This window comes from Mauremys mutica, chromosome 6 (genome assembly GCF_020497125.1).
Source record: "Mauremys mutica isolate MM-2020 ecotype Southern chromosome 6, ASM2049712v1, whole genome shotgun sequence".
Taxonomy (NCBI): domain Eukaryota; kingdom Metazoa; phylum Chordata; order Testudines; family Geoemydidae; genus Mauremys; species Mauremys mutica.
Window position 1 is genome coordinate 96,866,970 of NC_059077.1, and position 26,809 is coordinate 96,893,778.

At 38.2% G+C, this 26,809-nt stretch overlaps 1 protein-coding gene across 7 annotated transcripts in view; it reads left to right on the forward strand.

The window, feature by feature from the left end:
* TLE4 (TLE family member 4, transcriptional corepressor) overlaps positions 1-26,809 on the forward strand; it is a 114,774-nt gene that overhangs the window by 2,300 nt on the left and 85,665 nt on the right. For 6 of the 7 annotated variants that reach the window (XM_045021299.1, XM_045021301.1, XM_045021300.1 and 3 more), the window contains exons 3-4: positions 1,087-1,150; positions 2,488-2,532. In XM_045021299.1, coding sequence (XP_044877234.1) covers positions 1,087-1,150; positions 2,488-2,532 — 109 coding nt within the window. Of the gene's footprint in view, positions 1-1,086; positions 1,151-2,487; positions 2,533-8,768; positions 8,882-26,809 lie in introns of those variants that run through there. The other variant, XM_045021305.1, reaches the window with a different exon arrangement.

A 26,809-nucleotide genomic window follows, 5' to 3' on the forward strand; every position in this document is an offset into this window, starting at 1 on the left:
AGGAAGCCAACATTTCTACCTCTCTAGTAGTACAGGGGCTGTCTCTGGAGCTGTGACCATTTGAATGAGGGGGATTTCAAAATATTGTGACTGAGACTTCAAATGTCTCGTTGAATATGTTGTTAAAATACTTTATCAGAGACTCTTAAGAAGGGACGGAGAATTAATCTAAAATTTTGGAGTCTCCCTCCAAGTGAGTGAGACTTGTCAGGTTGGACACTCAGCCATAAATAAAAGGTCTGCAGTTGGGAGGATGGAGTAAGAAAACACTTTGAAGCAGGAAGAATCAAATGTAAAATATTGGAAATAGGTGGGGTTTTTTGGGGGGGGGGGGAAGGAGGGAGGGTGGATCAAGCCAAGGGAAGTAAGTGATTTGGTTGCTTATGGTATTCTCTTCTCTTGACCCCGCTCCTTCATGCCTTCCCCTGAAATGTTGAGTGCTGATAACCTGGAAGCATAGCTGGTGGGCTAGTCAATTAGCTTTTTAGGTAGAAGAGCATTTTATTCTTCAAGTGAGGAACCGACTCATCACAAGATTGTTTTGTGCACTTTTGAAAACAGAACAGCCAAAGATGGTTTTGATGTTTACTACAATGTAAATGGAACGATGTGCAAAATTTTCTTTACAATTTCATCAACAGGAAAAACAAACACAGAAAAACAAACACTGCTTTTTCCTTGAAAAGACATCATTCCCTAACAAAAGATGATAAACTCAAAAGAACTAAATTATGTCTGTAGGTGGTTTTTTTTGTTTTGTTTTTTTAAAACATTTTTAATATTATAGATACTGACCTTCATAAGAAGCATTTTCTATGAACCGGTCTACTTTTTTCAGCGTAAGATACATTTTTGCTATATACCATATACATACATCTGGCTCATGGAAGATTTTGCACAATACTTGTTGAAAGGGGAAACTAACAAGACTCCACCCACAAACAATAGCTCAGACTTAAATTTTTATTTATATTTTGCAGAAGATGACTGGAAAGGGAAGTAAATGTGTGTTCAAAAGGATGTAAAACTAGCATTATGTAGTACTCATGTGCTTGGTTTATTTATTTATTTTAATGTCTTGAACAGTTTAAAGCTAGAATGTGAGAAGCTGGCCAGTGAGAAGACAGAGATGCAGCGACATTACGTTATGGTAAGCAAGCTGCATAACAAATTCAACTGTGAAATACATTAACGTAGATTAGGATAGTAGCGCTGCTATAGATGAGTTTACACCAGTGTTTGCATTATAAACCCTTACTTTCAGGGGATTTATAACCTGCTTTTAGAAATTTGTTTCTCCTTCAAATTTGCCTTTCAATGTTTAAGTGTATGGGAATACTAACAGGAAGCCTGTTAGTCTGTTAAAGACATACCTGAATTAATAGGCATACCTTTTGCTGCTTTTTTGTTTTGTTTTGTTACTTCCCACTCCTGTCATTTGTCCATAATGTGTTTGGGTTTTTTTTGTTTTGTTTTTTTTTAAGGTCAATCATTTATTTATTTATTTTTATTTTTTTCATGAAGGGACAGAACCAAGAATTTCAGAAGCCTTAGCTCTTTGAAAAAATATTGCTTGTGATTTGTTTGTTCATACTATCAGTGATCAGAGCTGTTGTAGTCCATATGGGTAAATAACTTGTATATAAAGAAGGCTCTAAATACATAATTGCATGATGGATCATGACTACAGCAAAGGAGCTGTTTCTGTCTGCTTTCTTGTACATCTGAAGGAATAGTTGTTTTCCATGTGTACATGGCCTATAACACAAATATTTACAACAGGGTGAATAACCTTAAAAACCTACATTTACCAAAAGCACAAGCATTTAGTTAAGTCTCACATTTTGTCCTTCCCGTGCCTGATGTGCCTACTTACTGGAGCACATATGTTACTGACATCACATGCTGAACTGAGCTCCCCGTGATACTGAGACACAACAGCAGATATTAAAAATGGAATGTCTGCTTTAACTCTGAAATTCCTTGCTATTTTATTTTTTTGCAACCTTTTTATTACGTTTTATCATTTTGTGTTTTTAATTTAAAATATTGAATAAATAGGCTGCACGATGTTGCTGATTTATGTGCCTGTCTGGTTTCTAGCACTTTGGGCATTTTTTTTGCATCTTTAATGTGTACTAGGGTACAAAATTTAGAGCATTTTCCATATATTTTCACCATTTCTCATCTTTGACTCCGATTGTCAGGTGTTTTTAGTGTTGTGGGGTTCATTTGTGTCTGTTCCCTATAAATTTGACGTGGAACGATGTAGAGCTAAAAGCAGAGGGGAAAAATAAGATGTTGGGGGGAAATTCCCATTCTAATTTTGGGAGGTTGCAAATACTGGTAAATATTTTGTGGTTTTTTGTGTTTTTTGTTTTTTGTTTTTGGTATATAATATGCTGTTATAGCTGCCATTCAAACTGAATATTGGAAGCACTTGTATGATTATAGGGTCTAACAGAATCAATCTTTCCTTTTTCTTAGTATTACGAGATGTCCTATGGGTTGAATATAGAGATGCATAAACAGGTATGCAAACATTTCACTCTGTGTGAGAGTTACATATCAGTCTAATTTTTAAGTAGGAATCTATGTTCTGTGACTTTGTTCAATTGCACATGTAAGTGGCTGAATATTTTTTGTGCACTGTGGCGCTCCGGTACCTCACTGATGGGTTCAGTATAAGAACTTAGAGAGGTTATTGTGTCTGTACCTAATCGTGCATTATTTCCACATGAATAAGAAGCCAGATTCTGTTACACTTACTCGCATAGTCTCATTGTAGTAAATGGACTCCTTTTGTGAGCTCGGATTATGTGCATGAGTAAGGATTTGTGAGTAGGGTTTGTAGGATCAGAGCTATCTAAATTCTGAGCTTTGATTTTTAGACACATTTATACTTTTTGGAGCCAAACTTACATTCTGAACATTAGGTATCAAGGCAAAAGGCAGTATAGTCTGTGTGGAAAAGGGACCATTATCTTTAAACAGTGAAACTGGAATGGGAGGAAATTAAAATGGGTCGACACAAGAAATGGATGCAAAACCACGTACTGGTCCCTTCAGACTACTTAATTGGACCTTTATACAGAAATTGTGTCTAATAGTTCCCAAAACTCTACAGGGTAAATGAGCTTGCTATGAGGATGTTGGTCAACTCTGTGCCTTGAAATCTAGCAACTAGGCCAAGATTAGCATCATGGTGCAAATCAGATTTTTAAAAAAAAATTCCTTTAAGTTTGAGCTTCACCCCTGTATGGAAGAGAATGAAACAAACATCTGACTTCCATTTTCTAGAGTGAAAAGTGCTTACTTGGTGTTTACTCAGAACTTTTTAAAAATGAATTGCTATTATTTCCAAGTGTTGCTGGATAATATAAGCAACAGAATTGATTGGATGGGAGAAGAAATAGAAATTTGTACAAACCAATTTTTAAAATCCCACACTTTGAGCACTTTTACTTTATTTTGAGTTGTGGAAATTAGATTTCTTTATCTTGTTGAAAACTGTCAGATACTGGTTAAGTAGTTAAATACTGTTTATTTTTGTTTTACATTAGCATCCCGAGGCACCAGTTATGATCAGGGCCACACCATAGTAGGCACTGTACATCACAAACACAAAGAAAGAGCCCTTGACTCAAGGGGTTCTCAGTCCAAGGCTCCAGTCCTGCAAAGACATGTGTATGTATATAACATTATACATGTGAGTAGTCCTGTTAAACTTGGTGGTATTAGTCACATAAGTGATGTTAAGCACATGTGTAATTCTGCAGGATCAGGACCTAATTTAATTTAAGACTAAACAAGTGAGTGTAACAAACACTTGAAAGGAATAGGAGGCATGTGGAGGACAAGGGTAACAGTGATAAGTTTATATGGGCCTTATCCAAAGTTCATTTAAATCAATGGAAAGACTCCCATAGACTTCCTCAGGTTTTGGATCTGCTCCTCAATGCCCAGCTAGGAGGTTTTGAATAAAACTTTTAAAAAGTAAATTGTTAGATATAAAATAGGAATCCCAAATCACTTGGCCACAGGCATTCCAAGATCACCATTGCAGCACACGTTGTTAAGAAATCATCAAAGTATCTAGAAATACAAAGGATTTAAATGTGTGCGCACTTAAACCTATATACATTTAGCAAACCCAGCCAAGATCTAAAGTTAGTAATTACATTGCTAAGATTTAAAAACAAAAATTGGATTTTTTTTTTAAGTATTCCATTTCAGAAACTAGATACTGTTATGGTGCTGGGAACTTTCACAGTATTCTGAAGAAATTATACATTTAATTTGGGGATTACTAAGGACTGAATTTAATTAAAATACAAATTTTCCATTGTCATTTTTATTCAGATTAGTAACATAGGCTCAGATTCATAAAGGAATTTTGGCTCCTCCAAATTAAGCTAGGAGCCTAAATACTTTTATGGATCTGGGCTGTTAACGCTGCACCCAAAACACTTTAATACTTTATCAAATGCCGGTGACTCAAATGAATTACAGCTAAGAAACTTATTCACTATCACACTGAAATCTTATCTCTGTGTCTTACATGGCTCTTGTTCTGTCGTTGTGCTGGGTTTTTTTTGTTCTTTTTTTCCTCTAACATGAAATCTTATAACTAATGTCACAGCATTTCTCTCCTTTTCTCCTGCTGGTGTAGCAACCACAAAATATTTCCTGTCTGTCCCTATAACTATAATAGTAAGACCCAGTTTCTCATAGTAATCCCTGATAGAGTGTGTGTGTGTGTGTGTGTGTGTGAGAAGTACTTGCAGGCTTCCACCTTAAATTTTCCTTTCCTCCTCCCCCAATCTTCAAATTCTACATAGTTGAAATTGAGCAATTCTCCTCTACTCGCCTCTTCTCCCCCCGCTTCTTTTTTTGCTTTCTAAATTCAATCATATCAAAAATCCCGAGGGCAGTTTATCACATTATGAAATACAGACAGCCCTGCAAACCACCTACTTATTATATTTTCTTCCCCCCCCCCCCCCCTTAAGCACAGAGGCATATCTGTCTTTATTTGTTTTCCTAGGCAGACAGCCTTGGTTCCTCTTAGCTTCTTTTCCAGATGTACTCACTGGATGCCCTTGTAATGGAAAGCAGGCAATAATGCAGTGAAGTTGCCCTGCGGCGTAATTGGGCCTAGTTCTCAAGATCAGGGTAGGCTTATTCACTTATTAGATTTGCGTCTCAGAGGGTTCAAGAGTAGGACTCCCTGGAGTCCTTGGAAGTACCCTAGTAATTGGTGGCCCTGATATTTGAAACCTTTGTGTATTTTCCTGTTAAAGCTTCTGTTCTTCTTGGCTGCTCCCAGCCACAGATTATTTATTTTTAGAGAAATCTTTCATTGGAACAGAAAATGATGGCGGTGATGGAGTCATGACTCTGACTTAGTAAATTGATAGGATAAACACACACAGCAGTGACAGTGTGGGTGCATGTGTGATGGGGAGGGGGGGAGTGATAGGGTTTTTTTTTTTCTCCTACCCCTCTTGTGATGCTCATCATCAGTCATCCTGTGTTGATTTTGATAGAAGACTATTAAAGTGAAACCTATGGGGAATTCGTCATTCTGAAAGGAAAGCTAATGTAATTAGTACCAATTAAAGTACATTTAGTAAATTGGATTTAATCTTAATTAAGCCTGCATAATGTTGCCAATTTTTAACAATTATGTTTGAGAACATAATTAATTTAAATTTTGGTAACTGAGTAAATAGCATTAGACTGGTAGAATTAGTCACTTTTATTTTTATTATATATATATATATATATATATAATATATATATTAAAAATAAATAATTTAAGGAAGTGGTTGTGGGTATCCATTGACATGCTGTTCCTGACTCTTTATTTTGTGCTGGCTTTTGCTGGTCATCCGATCTAATATTTAGAATTAGGGCTTTTTAATCACATGGTCAAGAGTTCATTTAAATTGCTGTAATCAGACATGAATTCTGATGGCTTTAATCCAATATTAGTGATTATCATTTAAATTAGTATCAGTATTTAGCTATAGACAGCAAACATTTATGAATGGGACTGATGTTGAAGATTAACTAGGGTAAAAATATCTTGCTCATTTTGAGTGTGTGTTTTTAGAGATAGTAAATGTAAAAGGTGTTGCCTTCTTTCAGTTACATTTCTGCTGTTTAAAAGGAATTCTCAGGGAAAAAAATTGTGATATCAGTTTTTTTTAATTCAGCTCTCAAGAAGCTGGATATTAAAATATAAATGAAACACTGATTTTTTTTTTAAGTCTTCTCCCCCCCCCCCACCTCCCCCGAATTTCACTCCAATCCATGTAAATTTTATTAGAGGACTTGGGCAACAACCGTTTGAGTGCTGCTAAAATATTAATTGAATAGAAATGAAAGGGCTCTACTAGCTGATGGGATATCATAATCATAGCTGCAGTAGTCGATGGTAAATGATGATAAATGACATTAGGAACCTTTTAGCAAACTGTAATAACTACGAGAAGGGAAGCAGTATGGATTTGCATTATATCTGATACCCTCTAGTACCAAGTGGATTGCCAATACTGCTTGTTTAGCATTTTCTAAGGGCAATAGGATATTGATTTCTGACTTACAAGGAACAGCTCTATTTTCACCATTGAAAAGTATTGCAGGTTGTTAAGAAGAAATTGACTTGAAGAGGCCTGACTGCTGCCCATCATGGAGCAAATAAAGCAAAACTGCCGAAGCATGGTGGAGCAGCGAGATGGGGCCCTCAGCAATTTGTTGCTATTAATTTACCATGCTTGACAGCAAATCAATCGGCATCTACTTCATCTGCTGGAGAAAATGCTGTCCAGGGCAGATAAAAGGCCCTGTGTGGTACAGGGAATAGACTGGATTGGCCAAACGGAGGCTGCAGTTAATGTGTAAATAAGTGAAATCAAGGCCACTGTTGCAGAGAAAGCTGTTTTTAATTAGGTTGGGGCTTTATAGTGAGCTATTTAAGAAAGTAGTATAGAGCTTGGAGAGTAAGAGGAGATTTATTGCTAACTGAGTTAATATATGGCTTGTATGACATCCTAGCCTTGGTCTGCTTGCTTCTTGCACCTTAGCAAATTATTTTGGTAAAAGGGTAAAGATGGGAATCAATTTGTTTAATTAAGGGCTAAGTTGTGACTATTTTTCATCATCATGGCCATAAAATGCATATATCACTGAAAATTGTTTTGTATATATGCTACATATATAACAGGAAAGTTTGTTTTTAAGGCAGGGGATTGGACTCTTTATATAATTACTTAGGAAAAAGTTAGCCTGTGGTTGAATATATACTGTCTTTCATTTGAAGAATAGCTGGAGAACCAACTAAAATTACACTGGCTAAATTTGCTCTCCATTATAAACAGTAGGAAAGATTTAATAGAGATACAAGCAGTGGGTAGTCAGAATTGAGCTGGAAAACTTCAAAATAAGAGATTAGAAGTGAAATTTTGAAGATTGCAGCATTGCACAGTGCTGTTAAGGGTGAAAAGCCTACTTGTTGCTTTTCCATTAAAGTTTCAAAATATGGATTGACAAATCCGTTTGACAACCAAACCTTATCTGTCCTGGTGTAAGTTTATTCAGCCTACTCAGTGAAGCCAGTATAGCTAAATAGCTCACCCACCTATTTGGATAAGAAGTTTAGAAATCTGTAATACTCTGGAATCAAAACCAAAAAATTCCTCGCGTATCTGCCAAGTCTTGAGGTTGGTGGGCAGGAAACCTTTCTTAAACATGTCCTTTGACAAAATAACTCGGTGGTTTGAGCATTGGCCTGCTAAATCCAGGGTTGTGAGTTCAATCCTTGAAGGGGGCCATTTAGTGATTCTGGGGCAAAAAATCTGTTTGGGGATTGGCCCTGCTTTGAGCAGGGAGTTGGACTAGATGACCTCCTGAGGTCCCTTCCAACCCTGATATTTTGGGCGGGGGGAAATAATAAAAATAGATGTTGCACTATCTTCCTCTGGTGGGAACCTTTTAGTTAGTGAAAAGTTTGCCCTTTGCCACACCAGAAGAACATGTGTTTTAAGGCAAGCACTTGTGTTTCATCATGGCCTTTTCATTGATAAGGAAAGAAAAAAAACAACAAATTAAGTATCTTGGCTGTTCAGACAGATGCTTAAGACACAGGAAACAGTATAAAACATGCTGAGCAAACTTTTAAATTAAGACACATGTTTTGTTTTTACTATCAGCAAGGCATTACTCTGTAGCACTTAAACATAAAAGCATTCTTTTCTCTTGGAAGGATGCTGATTTGCTTTAATGCTGCCTCATTTTTTGTGGGGGGCGGGAAGGGGAAGGGGGAGGTTGGTAGTGAGTCCTATCATTAGGTTGTCTAACACTTTTTTTTATAATAGAAAGATTCTTGCAATCTTGTTTTGAGAAACTCTAACACCTCCATTGTTTGGAGCAGGCACTAGGAACTGACCAGGGAGAAGAGGCCCTGCTCTGCCCAAGGGCTTTCTTTGCTGTATGCAATTCCATTCAGCTTTATTTGAGTTACAGACTGTTAAAGATTGCCCTTCCACCTGTGTCGCTTGTATTCTCTGGGAAAATGCTGGCATCCAAACTAAGAACTGAACATGAACACTCAGATCCATTTTGCTGCTGCCACTGCAGCTTTGCAGGGAACACCTGGGAGCTTCCAAAGCAGGTGTAACAGTGAAGGTGGGTGTGAGCTGGGCTGGGCCGGGCCAGATTGTCCCTTTCCCATGGGGGCACCACATAGGGCAAGAACCGTCCATCTTCAGATCCTCATTTAGTGCACAGAGTAGACACACAAGGGGGCATAAGAGGTTGCACAAGCAACTGTAAATCTGACATTTTAAAACTTGTTTTCTTGAGCTAAACTTTCCTGGTAAGTGATGCTTTGTGTTGTGTTTGTTTAGTTTTATATAAAATCTCCAATTTTATTTGATTGTAAGCCCCTCAGGGCAGGGATTTTTGTTTTTCCTTTTTGTTTTGTACAAAGAGGAATGCACTTTTATTGCTCAGTGTATATACATGTGCCAGTTGACTAGGTTAAGTAAAACAAGCTAGTGACTTTTCTTTACTCAAATACCAAAGCTTATATAATGCTCAGTTTCTGGATACAGAGCACCCAGACTTGATTTAGTTTTATTTTATGTTTTAGGTATGTCACTTGCTGACAGGATATACTTAAATATTGTGTAAAATAATTGAGAATCATGTAGATTGTCACTCTGCGCCAGTTTGTGAATGATCTGATTGTGATCATTACAGAAATCACTTCTTTATTATCCACAGATTGAGCACATCTACTGTCATTGGGTCCCAGAAAGTCCTCTCATCTGTGAGGTGATGGATGTGAAAGGATTAAAAGAAAGATAACTGATACTTGTTAACAAGCATAATTACATTATTTTGTGACTGAATAAATAGAGCCTCAACTAATTTTATTTTAGAAGAGACTGAATCATAGCAATGTAGTGCTGGAAGGGACCTAAAGAAGTCATCAAGTCCAGCCCCTGTTCTTAAATCCCTCAAAGATGGAGATTCTACAGTCTCTCTTGGAAGCCTATTTCAGAGCTTAACTACCCTTATAGTTAGAAAAAAAATTCCTAATATCTAACCTAAATTCCCCTTGCTGCAGATTAAGCCCATTATTTCTTGTCCTACCACCAGTGGACATGGAGAACAGCCCTTAATGTATTTGAAGACTATTATGAGGCCACATACCCCTCAGTCGTCTTTCTCCGGACTAAACATGACCAGTCTTTTAAACCATTCCTCAGAGGCCAGGTTTTCTCAACTTTTTATTGTTTTTGTTGCTTTCCTTTGGACTTGCTCCAGTTTGTCCACATACTTTGTAAAGTGTGGCACCCAGAATTGGATATAGTACTCCAGCTGAGGCATTACCAGTGCGAGAGAAGCAGTACAATTACTTCCTATGTCTTTATATGAGACTCCAGCCCAGAATATTAGTGGGGGGTTTGTTTTTTTTTGGCAACTGCATCACATTGACTCATTCCGTTTGTAACCCATTGTAACCCCAGTTCCTTTTCAGCAGTATTAGCACCAAGGCAGTTATTCCCTATTTTGTAGCTGATCATTTGGTTTTTCCTTTGTTAATGTAGTACTTTGCATTTGTCTTTATTGCATTTCATTTTATGGATTTCAGACCATTTCTCCAATTTGTCAAGGTCATGTTTAATTCTCATCCTGCTTCCAAAATGCTTGCAACCTCTCACATCTTGGTGTTATCTGCAGATTTTATAAGCATACTGTCCACTCTGTTATCCAAGTCATTAATGAAAATACTGAATAGTACCATACCCTGGACTGACCACTGTGGGACCCCCCCTCCCCTTTTTGGCAGTGAAATATTGATAACTGTTTTTTGAGTATGGTCAGTCTTCCTTATAGTAATTTAATCTAGACCACATTTCCCTAGTTTGCCTATGAGAATGTCACGTGGGACTGCGTCAAAAGCCTTACTAAAGCAAAGTACATTACATCTTCTGCTTCCTCCATGCACTAGGCCAATAACCGCATTAGATTGGTTTGGCATGATTTGTTCTTGACAAATCTATACTGGCTATTCCTCATAACCCTATTGATTGGAAAAAAATGGAACACGTAATTAAGCAGTTATCAAAATTAGGCTGACTGCTCTATCATGAACCAAAAAGTAAACATCACAGCTTAAATTTTGAAAGAATAAAGCATTTTGCAGAATAATTTTTTATTGTTTTTGCACTGATTCAAAGCCACTTTCATGGTAACCCTATTTTCTTGAACTTGAAATACAAATTATTTAAAATTAGTTGTGTCGCACACACTGTGTAAGTTCTTCAGTATAGTGTGAAGGATTCCAGTGAAATAGAAGGAACAGCTGTCTAACTTTTATTAATTTAATTTATTTAAAACGTGTATGTAATTAAATGTGTCACAAATGGTAAGCAGAACTTTAAATAGTTTTTGTTTGTTCTGAGTGTGAGACTTAGACCTCTTGGAATTATCTTTCCAGGCTGAGGAAAGATACATAACTTTTTAGCTCGGAAAACTATTGGGGTATTATTGTTGAGATGTTTAAATACATAATTGTGTCAGGAAAGTCAAAATTACAGTCCGCACAGTAAACTTGAATCGATTCCTTTAAGGCTATGCATTTGTATGGTATACACTATTGACCAATGTTCAAGAATAATGAGTCAGGTCCCCAAAAATCAAGATGCTGTGTTTTAAAAATCTCTTGATTTTTAAAGCCAATGAAGTTTGACTTTTTTGTTTTATTTGCCTTCTGGTTTTTGAGCCTTCAGGTTGCACTCAGCTCACATTTTCAAGCTTTTCTCCAAGAATCTCTCATGAATTCCACTTGTGTTTAGCAGGCAGAGATTTTAATTAAAATATCAAATTTTGTGAGATTCACAATAAAATCATGAGAGTTGGCATCACTGGGTATGCGCTGTTAAAATATAAGTAAACTGCTGTCTTGTCATTATTTCTTGTACTTTGAAAACATATGAGGCTTTAGTCATTTTAGACACACAAAAAAAACAACCCCAAACCTTAAAATATTTGTTCTACTATTTCTTGTTCACTCCTGTATTGCAAGTGGTTTTATATCTTGTGCTGCCATGACATTCTCCGCAGTTCTGCTTTCAGTGGTAGAAAGAAGCATGCACAGCATGCATGGTAAGGTACTCTCTCAGCTTCTTCCTGTTGCCTTGCCTAAATGGGTTCTCTGCAGGATTTCATCCAGCCAAAGATTTTTGACATTTGCTGGACTGTATTCAACTTCTTCAAAGGAGGAAAAACCTGTTACTCTTGTGTTTTGGGATGTGGAACATAGGCAATGAAAATGTGTTTGTTTTCTAGTATTTGCTTAAAACCTCCATAGAGTATCTCTCACTTGAGCAGAAGTCTGAGTATCCCATTCAACCTATGCACAGTGTACCGTCTGCATAATAATGTCCTGCCACCAGATTCAGTTTTTGGCTTGCATGGTGTAGTGTGTGTGTGTGTTTTCTCTGAAAGCATTTTTTTTTTTTAAATATTCCTTTCATCCCTCTTACAACAAACACAATAAACCTCTAACTTATTTACCATGTACCTCTGTGACTGGATTCCCCTAGTGTCTCTATTGCCTCTTGCCCACTGTCTGTTTATGGAAGAATTTGAAAATGCAAAAAAACCCCAAACAGGAACCTCGAACACCAGCATAAAAACCTGGGAGCACTAAGTAGTTAATAGCACTCTAGCACCCCCTGGGATCACCCGAATAGCATATAAGGAATATGGTAATACTGCTGTTAATCCATCACCTGTTTTTTCAGCTGCAGCCATAGCTAGTGATGCAGATTTACTGTCTTGGAAAGGCATTTGTTGAAAGCAGAGGGACCCCTTTCCCCTTCTCAGAGTTTGAACCCAGAATCAACAAATCAAAATACAAGAGGGCTGACATATGCTCTTTGCAAAGACTTAATAAAACATTTTGGTACTTGTCAGTGACAGCCAAAGTTTTATTTAGAATTTAATACTGGAGAGGGATGGAAAGGCAGAGTGGGGGCAGGGGGACAGAAGCAGCTCTAGTCCATATCTGCTGTGTAATTAAGACCGAAGGCTTCCTGAAAAGTAATTGTGGTGTGGCTGGGGGTGTGATGGAAGGAGAAGGAGAAATGGGGACTGAACTCCAAGGCCACTAAGCCTCCATCGCAGAGTGATCTTTTGCATAGATAAATTGTAAGATAAGGGAGATCATGGTGTATTAATTTCTCTACTCAGCAAGTCTGAGCCACTCTGAATGTTCTTCTTCCCCACAGACACTTACTGGTTGTAACCACGATTGTTATGTTAACATAATTGTGTTTTAAAATTAATCACAACTATTGTTGGAATGACTGCGTAGCTTGGAGTTGAGGGGGAGAAAAATTTTGATCTTTCATGTCCTAGGGCCTCTTTGATTCACTGCAATAAAGATTTAACTTTTTAAAATATTGCTCAAGTTCTGAAACACAGGTAGCTTGGGAGTGGACTTTAGACTTCTGGGTTGAAGTCTAGTTTGAAGATTCATTTAGATTCTAGGTTGGATTTCTGATGGCTGCAGGGTGCCAGTAGTAGAGTGGCTTTCCTGAGATTTTGCCAACGGATCTGTGGCAACATGGGTTCTGAACGATCTTTGTGGTCAGGGGTGGCTCCAGACCCCAGCATGCCAAGCGCGTGCTTGGGGCGGCATGCCACTGGGGGGCGCTTTGCCGGTCGCCGGGAAGGCGGCAGGCGGCTCTGGTGGACCTTCCGCAGGCGTGCCTGCGGAGGGTCTGCTGGTCCCGCGCGGCTTCGGTGGAGGTTTATTTAATTTCAAAAAGTATGTGACCTGGTACAAAGTAGATATCTACTTTGAAGACCATAGCGTTTACCAAAAGACTGGATAGGCTTTGTGTACCATACACTGCATATGCTTCAATCAGTGCATTAAGAGATTGTCTGTCTGTCTGTTTCTAATGCCTGGTTTAGTCTGCATCCTCTCTTTGTCAGTTCCACCCAGTGGTTAATGGTTATACAAGGGAGGTAATGCTGCTGATGAATCTATAAACCAGACATCATGTGGAAATGGGAATTCTTCACACATTTCTAGAGTAAATTTTAACAGTTTTGTCTGACTAATCTGTATCACCCTCATCACTGTGGCATAGGATTGTGGTTTCAACTGCAAAAGTGGCAGCATAAGAGATCTCTTTTAACCTGCAGTTGTGCTGTATGCTGCATCCTTAATCTCTGAGACCATTCTTCTGGTGACATTTTTGTCACCTCTTTTAACAGAAAACTGCATTGCATTTTTGCTTAAGTTTTCTTACACTGAATATAGATACAGAGGATGCTAGCACTACAAACTTTTATCTCCGCCTCTGAAATATGTAATGGGAATATGAATGGAGTCCAAATGAGAATAATATAGGAGGTGGGATTTTCTGAGGTTATGGGTCTCTGTTGTACTGGAAGAGAAGGAGCTGAGTTTGAATATATCAATATGTTTTTCAAACAGGCATTAGCAACCTCATTGTGCCCACTTCGCTACTCTTCACCAACTCTAGGACATGTCTGCACTTACAGTGCTGCAGCTGTAGAGCTTAGTGAAGACGCTACCTATGCCATCGGGAAAGCTTTAGTAGCTGTGTCAATGGGAGAAGCCCTCCCATCAACATAGCGCTCTCTACAAAAGGGGTAGGGGTAGGTTGATATAACTGTCAGTGTAGAAAATCTACACCCTTGAGTGATGTAGTTATACCAACATAACTAAGGCTTGGTCTACCCTACCAACTTACTTACTTTAAAGGCCTTTCATTTGCAAAATACAAATGTTCAAATTCTCCCCGTCTTTAAGAAGGTCTTTTCAAAAGCAGATCTACAATGGAATGGATTTGTGTGCCCTACCTACAAACAAAATAGTATACTTCTAGTATAGGTGTAATCGACCCAGCTCTGTTTTATGTCTGAAACTCAGTTGCTATTTTGGGGGGAGTTCTCTCTACATTGATTCTGATGGATCATTGTGGACAAGTGAGGAGACTACTGGGATACTCTTAGCCTACATACTTGTAAAGGAAAATACACTCTAAGGTGTACATTAGGTTGGACAACATAAGGTTGATCTAAATTTGTGGTGGAAGGCTGGTGACTTAAAGTTATAGATGCAAAAAATGACTCCTGAAATTAGTGTGGGGTACGTGAGAGAGCTTCTGTGGTTTTCTTAGGAAAACAGAGTACTGCAACTTGCTTAGCATTGCAGGTTCAAGTTCAGTGGCACAAATGAGTAACTTTCATTATGAAATAGTGCTTATGTCTTTCCTCTAAAGATCTTGATGCATCGTGCATCTGTAGTGTTCATGTTTTACCAACTGCTGGATCATTGTGGACCTGGAACTTGGGAGACCCAGATTCAATTCCTTGCACCACCACAGACTTCCTATGTGACCTTGGGCAAATCCCTTGGTCTCTCTGCACCAGGTTAGAAAGGTATGTAGGTGCCTAAATTTGCAGATAGGCACCTGGTGGGATTTTCAGAAGCACCGAAGCAGATTAGGCACCTAACTCCTGTTGATTTCAACAAGAGTCAGGGATACAGATTTTCAAAAGCTGTATTTTTTAGGCACCTAAACACCTTTGCAAATCTGGGCTTCTTTGCCTCATTTTCCCATCTGTAAAATGGGGATAACAGCACTTCCCTACCTCGCTGGGTAGGGACTTGTGGGTGAATGTCTGCAAAGTGCATCGCACAGTGGGGCCTTAATTTGTGACTGGTACCCTCTAGGTGGTGGTGCAGTACAAATAATTTAGAGATGGGGAAAGTAGGCTTTTCATTTAACTTTTCTGTGTCTCTGTATATTTAGCCACAGTTAGTCAGTGGTAGTTTAGAGTGTATGTTGCCAGTGTCCAGATTCCCAGTTCTTTGCTTTAACCAGTTGGTAACATTTCTCTCATTTATTTAAAAACATGGAGCTGTAACTGACTCTTGCTTTATTTCTTTTCTTTGCAGGGGTTAATGTGGAGAATGATAATTAAAACTGTAAATAAATCTCCTTTGTAGGGCAACAGGGAAGACCACAAATCTTAGCTGAATACATGTGACTTCAGTTTTAGTCTTTCAGAAGTATTTCATGACCCCAAAATGCATAAAAAATTTAAATGTGGTGCTGCAAAGAGTTAAACTTTAACTTTTTTTTTTTTTAAATCTTGGGGACTGCTTTGCCTGTGGCGTAGGAGGAGGGAGATATGATATTATAGAGATTCCATTGTGTATTGCGTGAGTGTTACACTATGATCTGTTCATAGATAAGCACTGATGATGCTTTTGAAATTAACAGGTAGTGAAAGATGTTGGCTTGATAGATCTGAAGCTCTCTCTTTAACCACTACTGTGAGCTTTCCCACACTGGTGATACTGTGTCTCAAAGTTGTCAGGGCCTACTTCTAGGTGTAAGAAGATCAGTCTTTGTATCTAGTAATCACTTGGCTACTCTGCTGTGAAGGGTGCTAAATTAGGATGTGAAACAGTTGTGTTTGGTACTGTCCTCTCCCTAGTATCTGCTAATTTACATTATGGCCCTGTCTACATGATTTAAAAAAAAAAAAGCCTAATCTATGACCAGATGTTCTTAAAGACGTTAAAGGGGGGGGTTTCAATAGATTTGGATGATTCAGTTGAGAATCACACCTTTTTGCCAGTGTAGACAGGGCTTATGTGTAGAGCAGGGGTAGGCAACCTTCGGCATGCGAGCTGATTTTCAGTGGCACCCACACTGCCCGGATCCTGGCCACCGCTCTGGGGGGCTCTGCATTTTAAATGAAGCTTCTTAAACATTTTTAAAACCTTATTTACTTTACATACAACAATTATATTGTAGACTTATAGAAAGAGACCTTCTAAAAATGTTAATGTATTACTGGCACACGAAACCTTAAATTAGAGTGAATAAATGAAGACTCGGCACACCACTTCTGAAAGGTTGCTGACACCTGGTGTAGAGGGTGAGTTTAGAGCAGGGGTCAGCAACCTTTCAGAAGCATTCAATTTTAAATTTGTTTATTTTATGTTTAAGGTTAATATTTTTCACCTTATTTTCATATCCCTTACTGAAACACACACAAAGAAAACATACTCTGAACTATCTACAAGTTATCAAACCCACTTTCCTCCACATCACTCTTCCCTTTTTTTTTTCTTTTGAGTAACAGGTAGTGATTGTTCATAAATAAGTTTGCAAACAATTTGTAGGTATTCAGTGATTTCACATTTCCACATCATATGCTTGAACTTTTTTAACATAAACGTAATAATTGGACTGAGTCTCTAGTTGTCGTCGGAAGGTGGTATTTATGAAAAGGAATAATTATAGATGTACAAACCAATCTGAAAAACAATAGACATAACCTTCATGGATTTGTGTGTGAATAAAATATATTAATGTCTATGTGTAGTTTTCCTATAAAGACTTGACTGAAACCTTTTCAGTTTGACTAAGAGGGTGGCAAGATTATAGACCTAGCTAAATAAAGATGAAATTAACAAGACCATAGGCTACATTTTGGTAAACCATAGTATTGCTCAGTGGCAAAAAGCCACAGAAGCATTTACAAAAAAAAAGTGCGGAAATGTGGTTTTGCTGTCTGTCACGCAGTCTGCTGTAACTGACAAAACATATGTTGTCTTATGGTGTGTTTTCACAAGTCTGACCACAGTATTCAGTTTTTATCCCCCTCCTCTGCTCTTCTCTCTCCCGCCCCTTTCTTTTTCCCCGGCAGTAAACCCACAGTTAATTTTTGGCAGAGTGAATTTATTTTTTTTAAGTTACTTTAAATTTATTATGGAGTAACTGCATATCATAGTTTATCAAACTATCTTTGGCCGAAAGTGTTACTCAGAAACTTACAACTAATACAGATTTTGATGCTAACTCGAGAGGTGAAAAGTTTATTATGTGATTGATAGCAGTACGCGTTGGTTGCAGTGTGGTACAAGAAGTGAAACAGAGTGCCTTCCTAGCCTGAGAGAAGTATCAGTATGTGTCACAAGATGTGCAGTTTGCAGAGAGTATTATTGTGTGGTTTGCTCTTTTAACTGTGCTTTGTTTTACTCTTTATTTTAAAACAAGGAAAGGGAGCGAGGGTTACTTCACTGTTCACAGAAGGTCTTAGTTCAGCAGATGTGGGCACTGCAGCATTCTATCCACAGAACTGATATAGTATAATTAGTGAGAGTGCAAGTACCCACCATCAGTTTTTTCTCAGTTCTGAACTAAAGAGGCCACTGGAGTGGTGGTAGAATCAGAGAGAGAGAGAGAGCCGTAAAGACTGAATTAGACTGAGACTGTTTTGAGAATCCCTTTTTTACAGTGATTGCTTTTGTCATAGTGACACATGTCCATTGGGACTTACGCTGAGACCACCCACCTCACTGTCCGTAGGCCAAGTATCTTGTTTTTTTTTTTTAAACCAATTTTATTCTGAGATATTTAACTAATTTACATAAAATAGATTTTTTTAACCATTAGCAGCTGTTTACATTTGACCTTACTCTTCCTGTTCTAGATGTATTTGCTATCGTCTACCTGCAGAGGGTTTAGTGAAGAGTATATGGAGTAGGGATCTCATTTTCTGATATATTCATTTGAAGTTTAGTACAGCTCATGATGTTGATTGAAACAAGTTGTGATCCAGTAGTGAGTAGGTCATGGCTCCATAAAACTTTTTACTAAATTGTACATGATACAGTTTATCCACTTCTTACACGGTCAGCTCCATCTGCCTCCTACTTCTGCTCTGTTTGTTTTAAAGCATTTTCTTTTCATTCGGTCTACTTTTTAATTTTGTTTAAGTTGAAATCTGTCATTGAAAACTACAGTCATGTCGTTTAAAGAAAAGGTCATTTAGTGTTGTTGGACTCTGAGTGTGTCTTGCAAGAGTTTTACTCTGAATGGCTCTTCCCAGGAATTGAACATCAAGATGTACTGGATGTCACCAAGTGTGCAGGACAGTAAGTTTCCCGAAATGTGTTTCAACATTCATCAGGGATAAGGAAAAGTTATTTACTTATTCCCATAATACAAGAACTAGGGGTCACCAAATGAAATTAATGGGCAGCAGGTTTAAAACAAATAAAAGGAAGTTCTTCACGCAGCGCACAGTCAACTTGTGGAACACCTTACCTGAGGAGGTTGTGAAGGCTAGGACTATAACAGCGTTTAGAAGAGAACTGGATAAATTCATGGTGGTTAAGTCCATTAATGGCTATTAGCCAGGATGGGTAAAGAATGGTGTCCCTAGCCTCTGTTTGTCTGAGGATGGAGATGGATGGCAGGAGAGAGATCACTTGATCATTGCCTGTTAGGTTCACTCCCTCTGGGGCACCTGGCATTGGCCACTGTTGGTAGACAGATACTGGGCTAGATGGACCTTTGGTCTGACCTGGTACAGCCGTTCTTATGTTTTTATCACATACAACTGTCTTCAATTTTCTCTTCACAAGCTTGCTTTTTTTAGAAGGTTAAAAATCTGTTATCTAAAAACCCAGGTTATGCTTCACACTTTGATAAACTGATTGAAAGTAAAAATTCCTGGCTTTCCCCTCTTCCTGATTTAAGGAAAAATAGTGAAAATTATAGAAAGCGGTAGCCACACAAATGTTGAACTCCAAAGCAGAAACAATTTAACAGAAGTAGTTGGTTTTTTAAACATAGAAGCTGAGATTCTCACATAATCAGTTGTCTCCAAAAGCTGGGGCTTTCTTCCACTTACCCTGCAAAAATGGAAAGGGGCCTTAAATTGGCTTGACAAGAGGGAACCCTTGCATAGAATTCCATTGACTTCAGTTGGGTTCTATATGGCCTCAGGGGTCTGCTTACATGGAGCCAATTTCAGGATCAGGCCTTAAGATTTGTAGCAGAGTTGAACAAAGATTTGGCCATGTTTAGGACCTCACATTGTGTATTTTCTCTGCCCTAGCAAGGTGTATCATTGAAACGTGTGTGCGCAGTTACAAGTCAAAATCTTACCCAGCAGGGAGAGAATGAAAGAGAATCAAAGCTTAAGATCACTTGTGTATGTGTGTTCAACTCTGTTGCAGTTGTATAGAGAAGGATTAAAAAGGGGAAATGCAGGTGTAAATATAATTGTGGGGCTAAGTCAGAAATCTGAGTTTGATAAAGAAGCTGACTCAGTATGGTACTGTAACTACATATGATTAAAAGAGACTAATTTTAAAAGTCTCTCTGCCAGCTTTTGGGAATCTGGCTTGATAAGTGGAAAACCCTACACCAGTGAACCACATTGCACTGAAGGGAGCATTTGGTCCAAGGGCAGGTGATGAATCATGCACTCAGGATTTCCCCTAGGGAAGAAAGAGGGGTAACTATTCAGAGCTTGCAAGATCTCTGCTAATGGCTGTGCTTCCTTCTCACTGGCATACTCTTTTGGTCTGGGCTACCATCTTCCAAGCTTCTCCTTCCACTATGGTGGAAGGAAAATTGCAGCCATTTTCTGCCATTGTGACCTTCAACTGCAGCCTTTTCTCTGTCAGAGTCAATAACAGTATAAATCCAAGGTGAATTTATCTCATTGTCTGGTTTGGGCCTGAGTGAATTGAATGGCCATACTGATTGTTTTTCAATGCCTTTCTTAGATGTAGATATTAACCCCCCTCCTCCCCCCCGCCCAAAAAAAAAAGGTTGACTTCAAGTGACAGGCCTGAAAAATCCCAATGTCAACTCGGTTGATTTGGTTTTTGTCTCTTAATTATGAGTGAGTCCATGTGTATTTTTAATACTAAATTGCATTCCACATAGTTCCAGAGACATTAAATATATAAATAAATAAAAGCCTTGTCTTATTCAGTTTGCTTCAGCAGCCCAGAGAGCTGTAAGTACATTAGTAAATTGATTCCGAAAATTCTGTCACTTCAATTTATTGCTTATGTCACTGTATGCAGTATTTTATGCAAAATAAGCATGTAAACTAATTTATAAAGTGTAAGTAACCAGTTTACAGTATCTTATGAGTTTAGGTGGGATGTTTGTAAAGAAAGCTGATAAGGAAAGTGAGATGGATATTATACCCATGTTCGTTTGGCAGAGTCTGATGGCCACACTTATATTGAACCCATGCGGGCATTGCAGATTGTAGAGACACACAAACTAAGCCCCCAAACTTGAGCAATTGGCACAGTGAAAAAGCAGTTGCCTGTATAATATCTTCCCCATGGGAAAACCTTTTTTGACTCTAAGTCTAGATTCTCTGAGGCTTAGTTTCCAAACAGCATGAATCTATGGCTGAATATATTCAAGACTTACAATATTTTCTACAGTTCTGTAGATCTGGAGTAAGTGTTACAAGACAGCTTAGTCTGTGATTAAAACAAAATGTTCTCCTCTCTGTGAAAGAAGAGTTAATTTTGTGTGAAATACTAAGATTAGCTTATTGTGTGTTTTATTCAGAATCATGTAGTATATTACATTATGAGACAAACTTTTGTTTGTTGCCACTATTTCATGAAATGCTTGTTTAGCTATTATGGGGGTATATGCATGTGTTTTTGGTAAGCACTTAATAAACTAGATTGATCTTTTTGGCAAAGGCTGCACTGTGTAAAACAAATCTGAAATAACTGGTGCTGATCATTTTCTACTGATTGCTGAAATGGGTTTCCCAATAATGTTTTATTTTTCTGTTTTTGTTTCAACAATACATATGTAGTAGTTCTTGTTCTCATTCCAGTGACAGACCTATAGCCTCCAGTTTTAATTCTTTACTAACTATTGTAATAACTATGAAACATTGTGAAACATAATGGAACTATTTTTCCTAACCTTATGTACTATAAATAAAATCCCAATTTTGTTTTTCCCCTGCTAAAGGAATACAAATGCCAATATTTTAAACAACAAATTAATTTTGAATTTCCTATAAAGTAGCTTAGGTATTTTAATATCTAAACTTTATAGAGCTGTTTGTTTCTGTTTTTAGGCCCCACTTCAGCAAAACATTTAAGCACATGGTTAAATTCATCCCTGTTTATCAAAGCACTTAAGCGTGTTCCTAAATTTTAATCATGTGTATAAGCCCAATTAAAGTCAGCTGCTTTTGAAAGTTTTACCCTTAAACACTAAAGTCCCATTTTCAAAAGGGACTTAGGAAGCTCTGAGGAGCGTAAGTCTCCTTGAAAGTCATTGGAACTTAGGCTCAGAATTCCAAGTTCCACTGACTTTCAAGGAGCCGGTGGGTATGTCTACACTGCAATTAGAGGGTCCCAGAGCTCGGTCTCCAGCCCAAGCCTGAATGTCTACATTGCAATTAAACAGGTCGTCAGCCCCATGGGTCCAGCTAACGTGGGCCAGCTGTGGGTGTCTAATTACAGTGTAGACATACCCATAGACTCCTGATTGCCTCTAAAGTCCCTTTTGAAAATGGGACTTGGGCTCATAAGTCCCTCCAGTGCTTTTGGAAATTTTACCCTAAGGGCCCAATTTTAAAGGTATTGGAGCATCTAAAGATGCCGGTAGGTGCTTTTGAAAATTCCACTAAACTCCTATCTGCATCTTTAGGTGCCTAAATACCTTTAAAAATCTGCCTCAAGTGCAGATTGCAAGGGATAGTTTGACTCAGGGCCTTAAGCAGTTACACTTGTATTTTATAATGATTAGGAAATATTGACTGATGCAAGCGTTGGATCTTTTGTCTGGGTTGTAATTTGGCCTGGTTAGTTATAGTGCCTTCAAATAGGTGACCAAACGTTACAGAAGAGTATATTATAGTTCGTAAATGTTTGTTTCACTATTGGCCTTTTTAAAAAAAATGTTGTTGTTAATCTTTCCGTATCTGTGCCCTTTAAGGTATTTTAAACAGGGTGATTTTTGTTTTTGCAGTTATATCAACAAAATAATCTAATACCAGACTAGTGGTGTTTTTTTTTTTTTTTTTTTGGTAACAACTGCCACCACCACTACCCCTCTTTTCAGTTTCAATGTTGGTGTCTTTTTGGGCAAAAACAAACATACTTCTTTCCCAAGACAAAAAGAATAGAAGTGTCAGTATTTGTTAACATATTTGACAAACTATGGCAGCAAAAACTATCCTTTTTTTTAAAAAATATTTTGGCATGAACAATTGCCCTTTTATTGGGCCATTAATGGTATTTCGGAGCATCCACAGACGATAATTTAGCAACTGTTTATCAGGAGCTTTCATAAAGCATTGAATAGTATTCTAACATTCAGTAACCCTAACAACAGCATTTCAGAATCTGTGCCTGTTTAAATGGGATATCTGTAAATGTAGTTGTTCAGGGATGCATGACCCACATAACCTATAAATTTGATTGGAAGTTACAGTGCTGGCATAGGCTGATGGATAGCAGATTAGAACCCTGATTAACTATGTGATTCGCAGGCTGGGAATATATTGTCCTAAGCAAGATTCATCAGATGCAATCAGAATGTCAAGTGGTCAGATGAAATTCAAATGTGCTGTGTGGCTTTTTTCTTGTGCTTTTCTTCTTAGGTTCCCTCTTCTCCTCTCCCCCTTATTTCCAAAGCTGAAAAATACTACTTTGATGAATTTGCTCCTCACCCTAAAGCTGTCTGTCTGTTATTTATCAGAAAGCAGGTCGCAGTTCAGTGAGCAGAAGAAAAGATTTTAATAGAAGCTGTGCCAAGGGCTGTAATGCATCATTTTAGGGCCCTAATTACATTACAATGACAAATATCAATGGTGACAACAGCAATAACCTACATCCTTTAATGGCTGTGCTGGAAAAGGAGTTTGGGCTCTGCGCCATTAGATTAGACTTGGTTTCAAAATATAGGCCATTAGAAGTGTGTGTCCACAGTATTATTGGCCGATAACTGAAGCCCAGTGGAAAGGCCTGTAAATAAATGATGCCTCTCTAAAGCTTGGTCCCCTGAGACAAGAGGCAAAATTAGATGGCCCGTGGAAGCAGCAGTGTTTCTGAGGCAACTTTAGTTTCAAAGTGAGGAATTGGCTGCTTACGTTTATGAAATCGTACCCGCCCCGCCCCCCCTTCTGCCAATTAAGTAGATTGTGAAAAATCCAGTGACAAAGCATCTCAAAGCAAAAAGATATTCATAGACAAAGCGACTAATTTTAAAATGAACGTTTTTAAAAACGTTTTTCTATATATAGCTATTTAAAACTTTTTGCTTTTCTTTTTCTCCCTCTTTTCTCTCTCTCCTCTTTTTTGCCTGTTAGGCAACAAAGACTGGTGTAGGAGGTATTGTATGGGCTTAATAACCACAGGCCCACTGAAATACTAACCCACATTATTGGTGCCTCTCCCTGTAGATAATGGAATGGCACAGCAAGAAATCAGACTATCTGGCTTCCAGGGGTTAACTCTCTTTATTATGTTTTGTAATAAATAGTTCGGCCCGCTAAAACTGCTGTCATACTATTCTGCAGACTTGACTGTGTGAAGGACTGCATATTCCTAGACAAAATACTTTTTAATGACTTATTCCATGAATCCATGCCAATTCTTTAGATTTTGATGAATTTCTTCATTTGCTTTATTCCTGCAAAAAATGCACACAAGTGCTTGGGTTTTGGGGGGGCATTTTACATTACCCTTCATAATAGGACATTGACAACACAGGCTATAGATGTGCTTACTGTGAACATATATTTACTTTGGTTAAATGGGAAAGAAGGAAGTGGAAGAAGAATTGTTTGTTCGAACAAACCTAAGACTAATTTGTATACTACGAATTTAGTGCAGACAGTGCACTAACAGTCCCTGTACAAAAACAGTACAAAACAGTCCCTGCCCCTGAAGAGTTTTTATAATCTACAAGAATGCCTAAAATTTTCCAATTAAAGTGCTTTCACCTAAGTATTTGACTAATAAAGAATATGTCAGGGTGCTTCAAGGCTTTATTTTTGGACAAGATTCCTTCTTCCTCTCTGTCTCTTCTCCCTCCCCTCCCAGCCCTGCCCCCCCTTCAGGGAAGGAATACACTTTTATTCTCAAATTGAGCTAGTCTCTTCCTCTTCTAATTACCTGGTCTAGCAGGTGACAGTTCAATGCATGTTTTGGGTGAACACACAGAGCAACTTATTTACCATAAATTCTTAGTTGATGTTAAAGGTGAAAATCTCTTGGTGTGAGATGATGATTTAGATAGACTGTTTCTTTGTATCAAAACCAAAAAGAGAGAAGCTAAGACCAGAATCTTGAATGTGAGCCCCTTCAAACTCTGAAGACTATAGCGGACATACCATTTGAGACAAACCGGCCTCCACTGTCCTATTTTTGAAACAGATCCAAAATTTATTTTAAGTTTTGGTATGGTTACAAATTATGAGACTGGCTGACCTTGCAAGATTACTGATATTTATGATGATTACTCATGAGAATTTGCTGTTATCTAATCTAAAACCCAGGCCCTAAACTAACTCTAGTCAGCTTCCAAAACCATTTTGTTCACCCATTTGTAAAATGAGCCCTGCTTTGCCTTTCCTAGTCTAAATGGAGTAAAGGTCTTGCCAAAATAATTTGGTAGCACTTGAGTATTAATGCCAGTGGTCCAATCCTGTGTGGAATATCTGTGGGATCAGGGCATTTAAAGATTGTGCAGTTAAGAAGTTCACAATATTCCAGATATAAGAAAGTAGTGGCTAAACTGTGAAATGTATTGGTGTACACTATAGATATATTTTTATATGTGCTGTTTGGCTGTTAATTAGCAATGAGCAGCCTGATTTTGTTAACCAAGTATGTATCCGCTGTAATTTTTCCTAATGGTTTTGATATTTGCCTCTTTTCCAAACCATGAAACTAAAGCCTTTTCTTGAAAATATATGTGACAGCCCAAAACTCAAATATATAAGCATACTTTAATGCAAAGATGCCCATCCTACTTTAGGTAACAAATGTAAACTCATTTACACATCCCACATCCCCTTTACTCCAATGCCTGCCCAGTATGTCTTTCTCTTCTCTTCCATACCCTTCAAGTCCAAAATGGAAACAATGCTTATCTCCACTGTGTACCTTTGTCCATGGTAGCTCAGTGACTTGCCAGTGGCTTTCAGAATGTATCCAGGCAACATCGAGGGCCACCTTACATAACTTTCTGAAGATTGGTTCAGCATAGGTGCCTGGCACCATTACAAGGCCACACAGAAGTATGGTGGATTAATCCATGGGAAAGTAATGGATCAATGTGAATACTGGTGGATCCAGAATGCAGAAATTTGAATGTCCTTTCTGGCTTTGCTACAGCTCCACAATGCTTTGTCTCTGTGCCCACCTCCTTCCTGGCTTGTAGCCTTCAGCAATAATGCAGACCATGTTCCAGTCACATCTTGCCTCCATGAATGAAGAATCAGGCCTTCATGAATGAAGAATACTGTCACTAAGCAAGCCTGTCTTGTTTGAAGATCATTCGTTGGAGGCAGCAAAAAAATTCAAAGCAATGTAACTTGAGAGAAGGACCCATCTAGTAACCTGCCTAGTGGAATGCCATACTCAAAGCACCAGTGCTTCTGCTTTGCTCTTTATCAGAGGACTCTCTAACCTGTTCACACACCAGTGTCTTGGAAAGCTTTGTAGTAGTTGGCTCCATGGAGCTCAGATCCAAGTGCAAGTAGTCTCTCGGCCTATCAAAGGGTATGATCAAATGTTTTGATGTGTTTGGTCTTTTGGCCCTGAGATGAAAACCGTGTCTGTGTCCCTAGGACTGTGAAGTACAAACATTTATTACTGCTTATATTCTACTTATACTCTACAACGTGCAATCATCTGCCACCCTAAGATGACCATAATTCCTAATGTCATTGGAACTTTTCAATAAAGAACAGTACTGATGGGGTTGACTAGACCTAAAAATGCATATGCATCGGGTATATTAACAAGGGACTTTTATGTTCATATAAATAAACTGCAAAAATAGAAAATAGTGTTAGCCCATGGCTAGACATCTGAATCTTAAGTGCGGGCTTTTTCTTTTAGTCTCTTCCACCCTCTTGTTGATCCCTCCTGAAAGCTGAATACTTGTGAGATGTCTTGCCATCATTTAAAAATTCTTCTCTTCTCCCATACAACTCTTTCATACTTTATCCAGGAGTAGACTGCTATCTCCACAAGTCCAGGAAGCCTGACTTTCATGTATGAAGCAAGCATTAAAGTGCTGCAGTTTCGTATTATTCTGGGACCACTAATACTTAAGGCCAGCATAATGGTTTACTTTCTAACCTCCTGTTTACAATTGCTCAGACCTTCCAGAAACTCACTTTTCTGGCTGATGGTTCCCAGGCT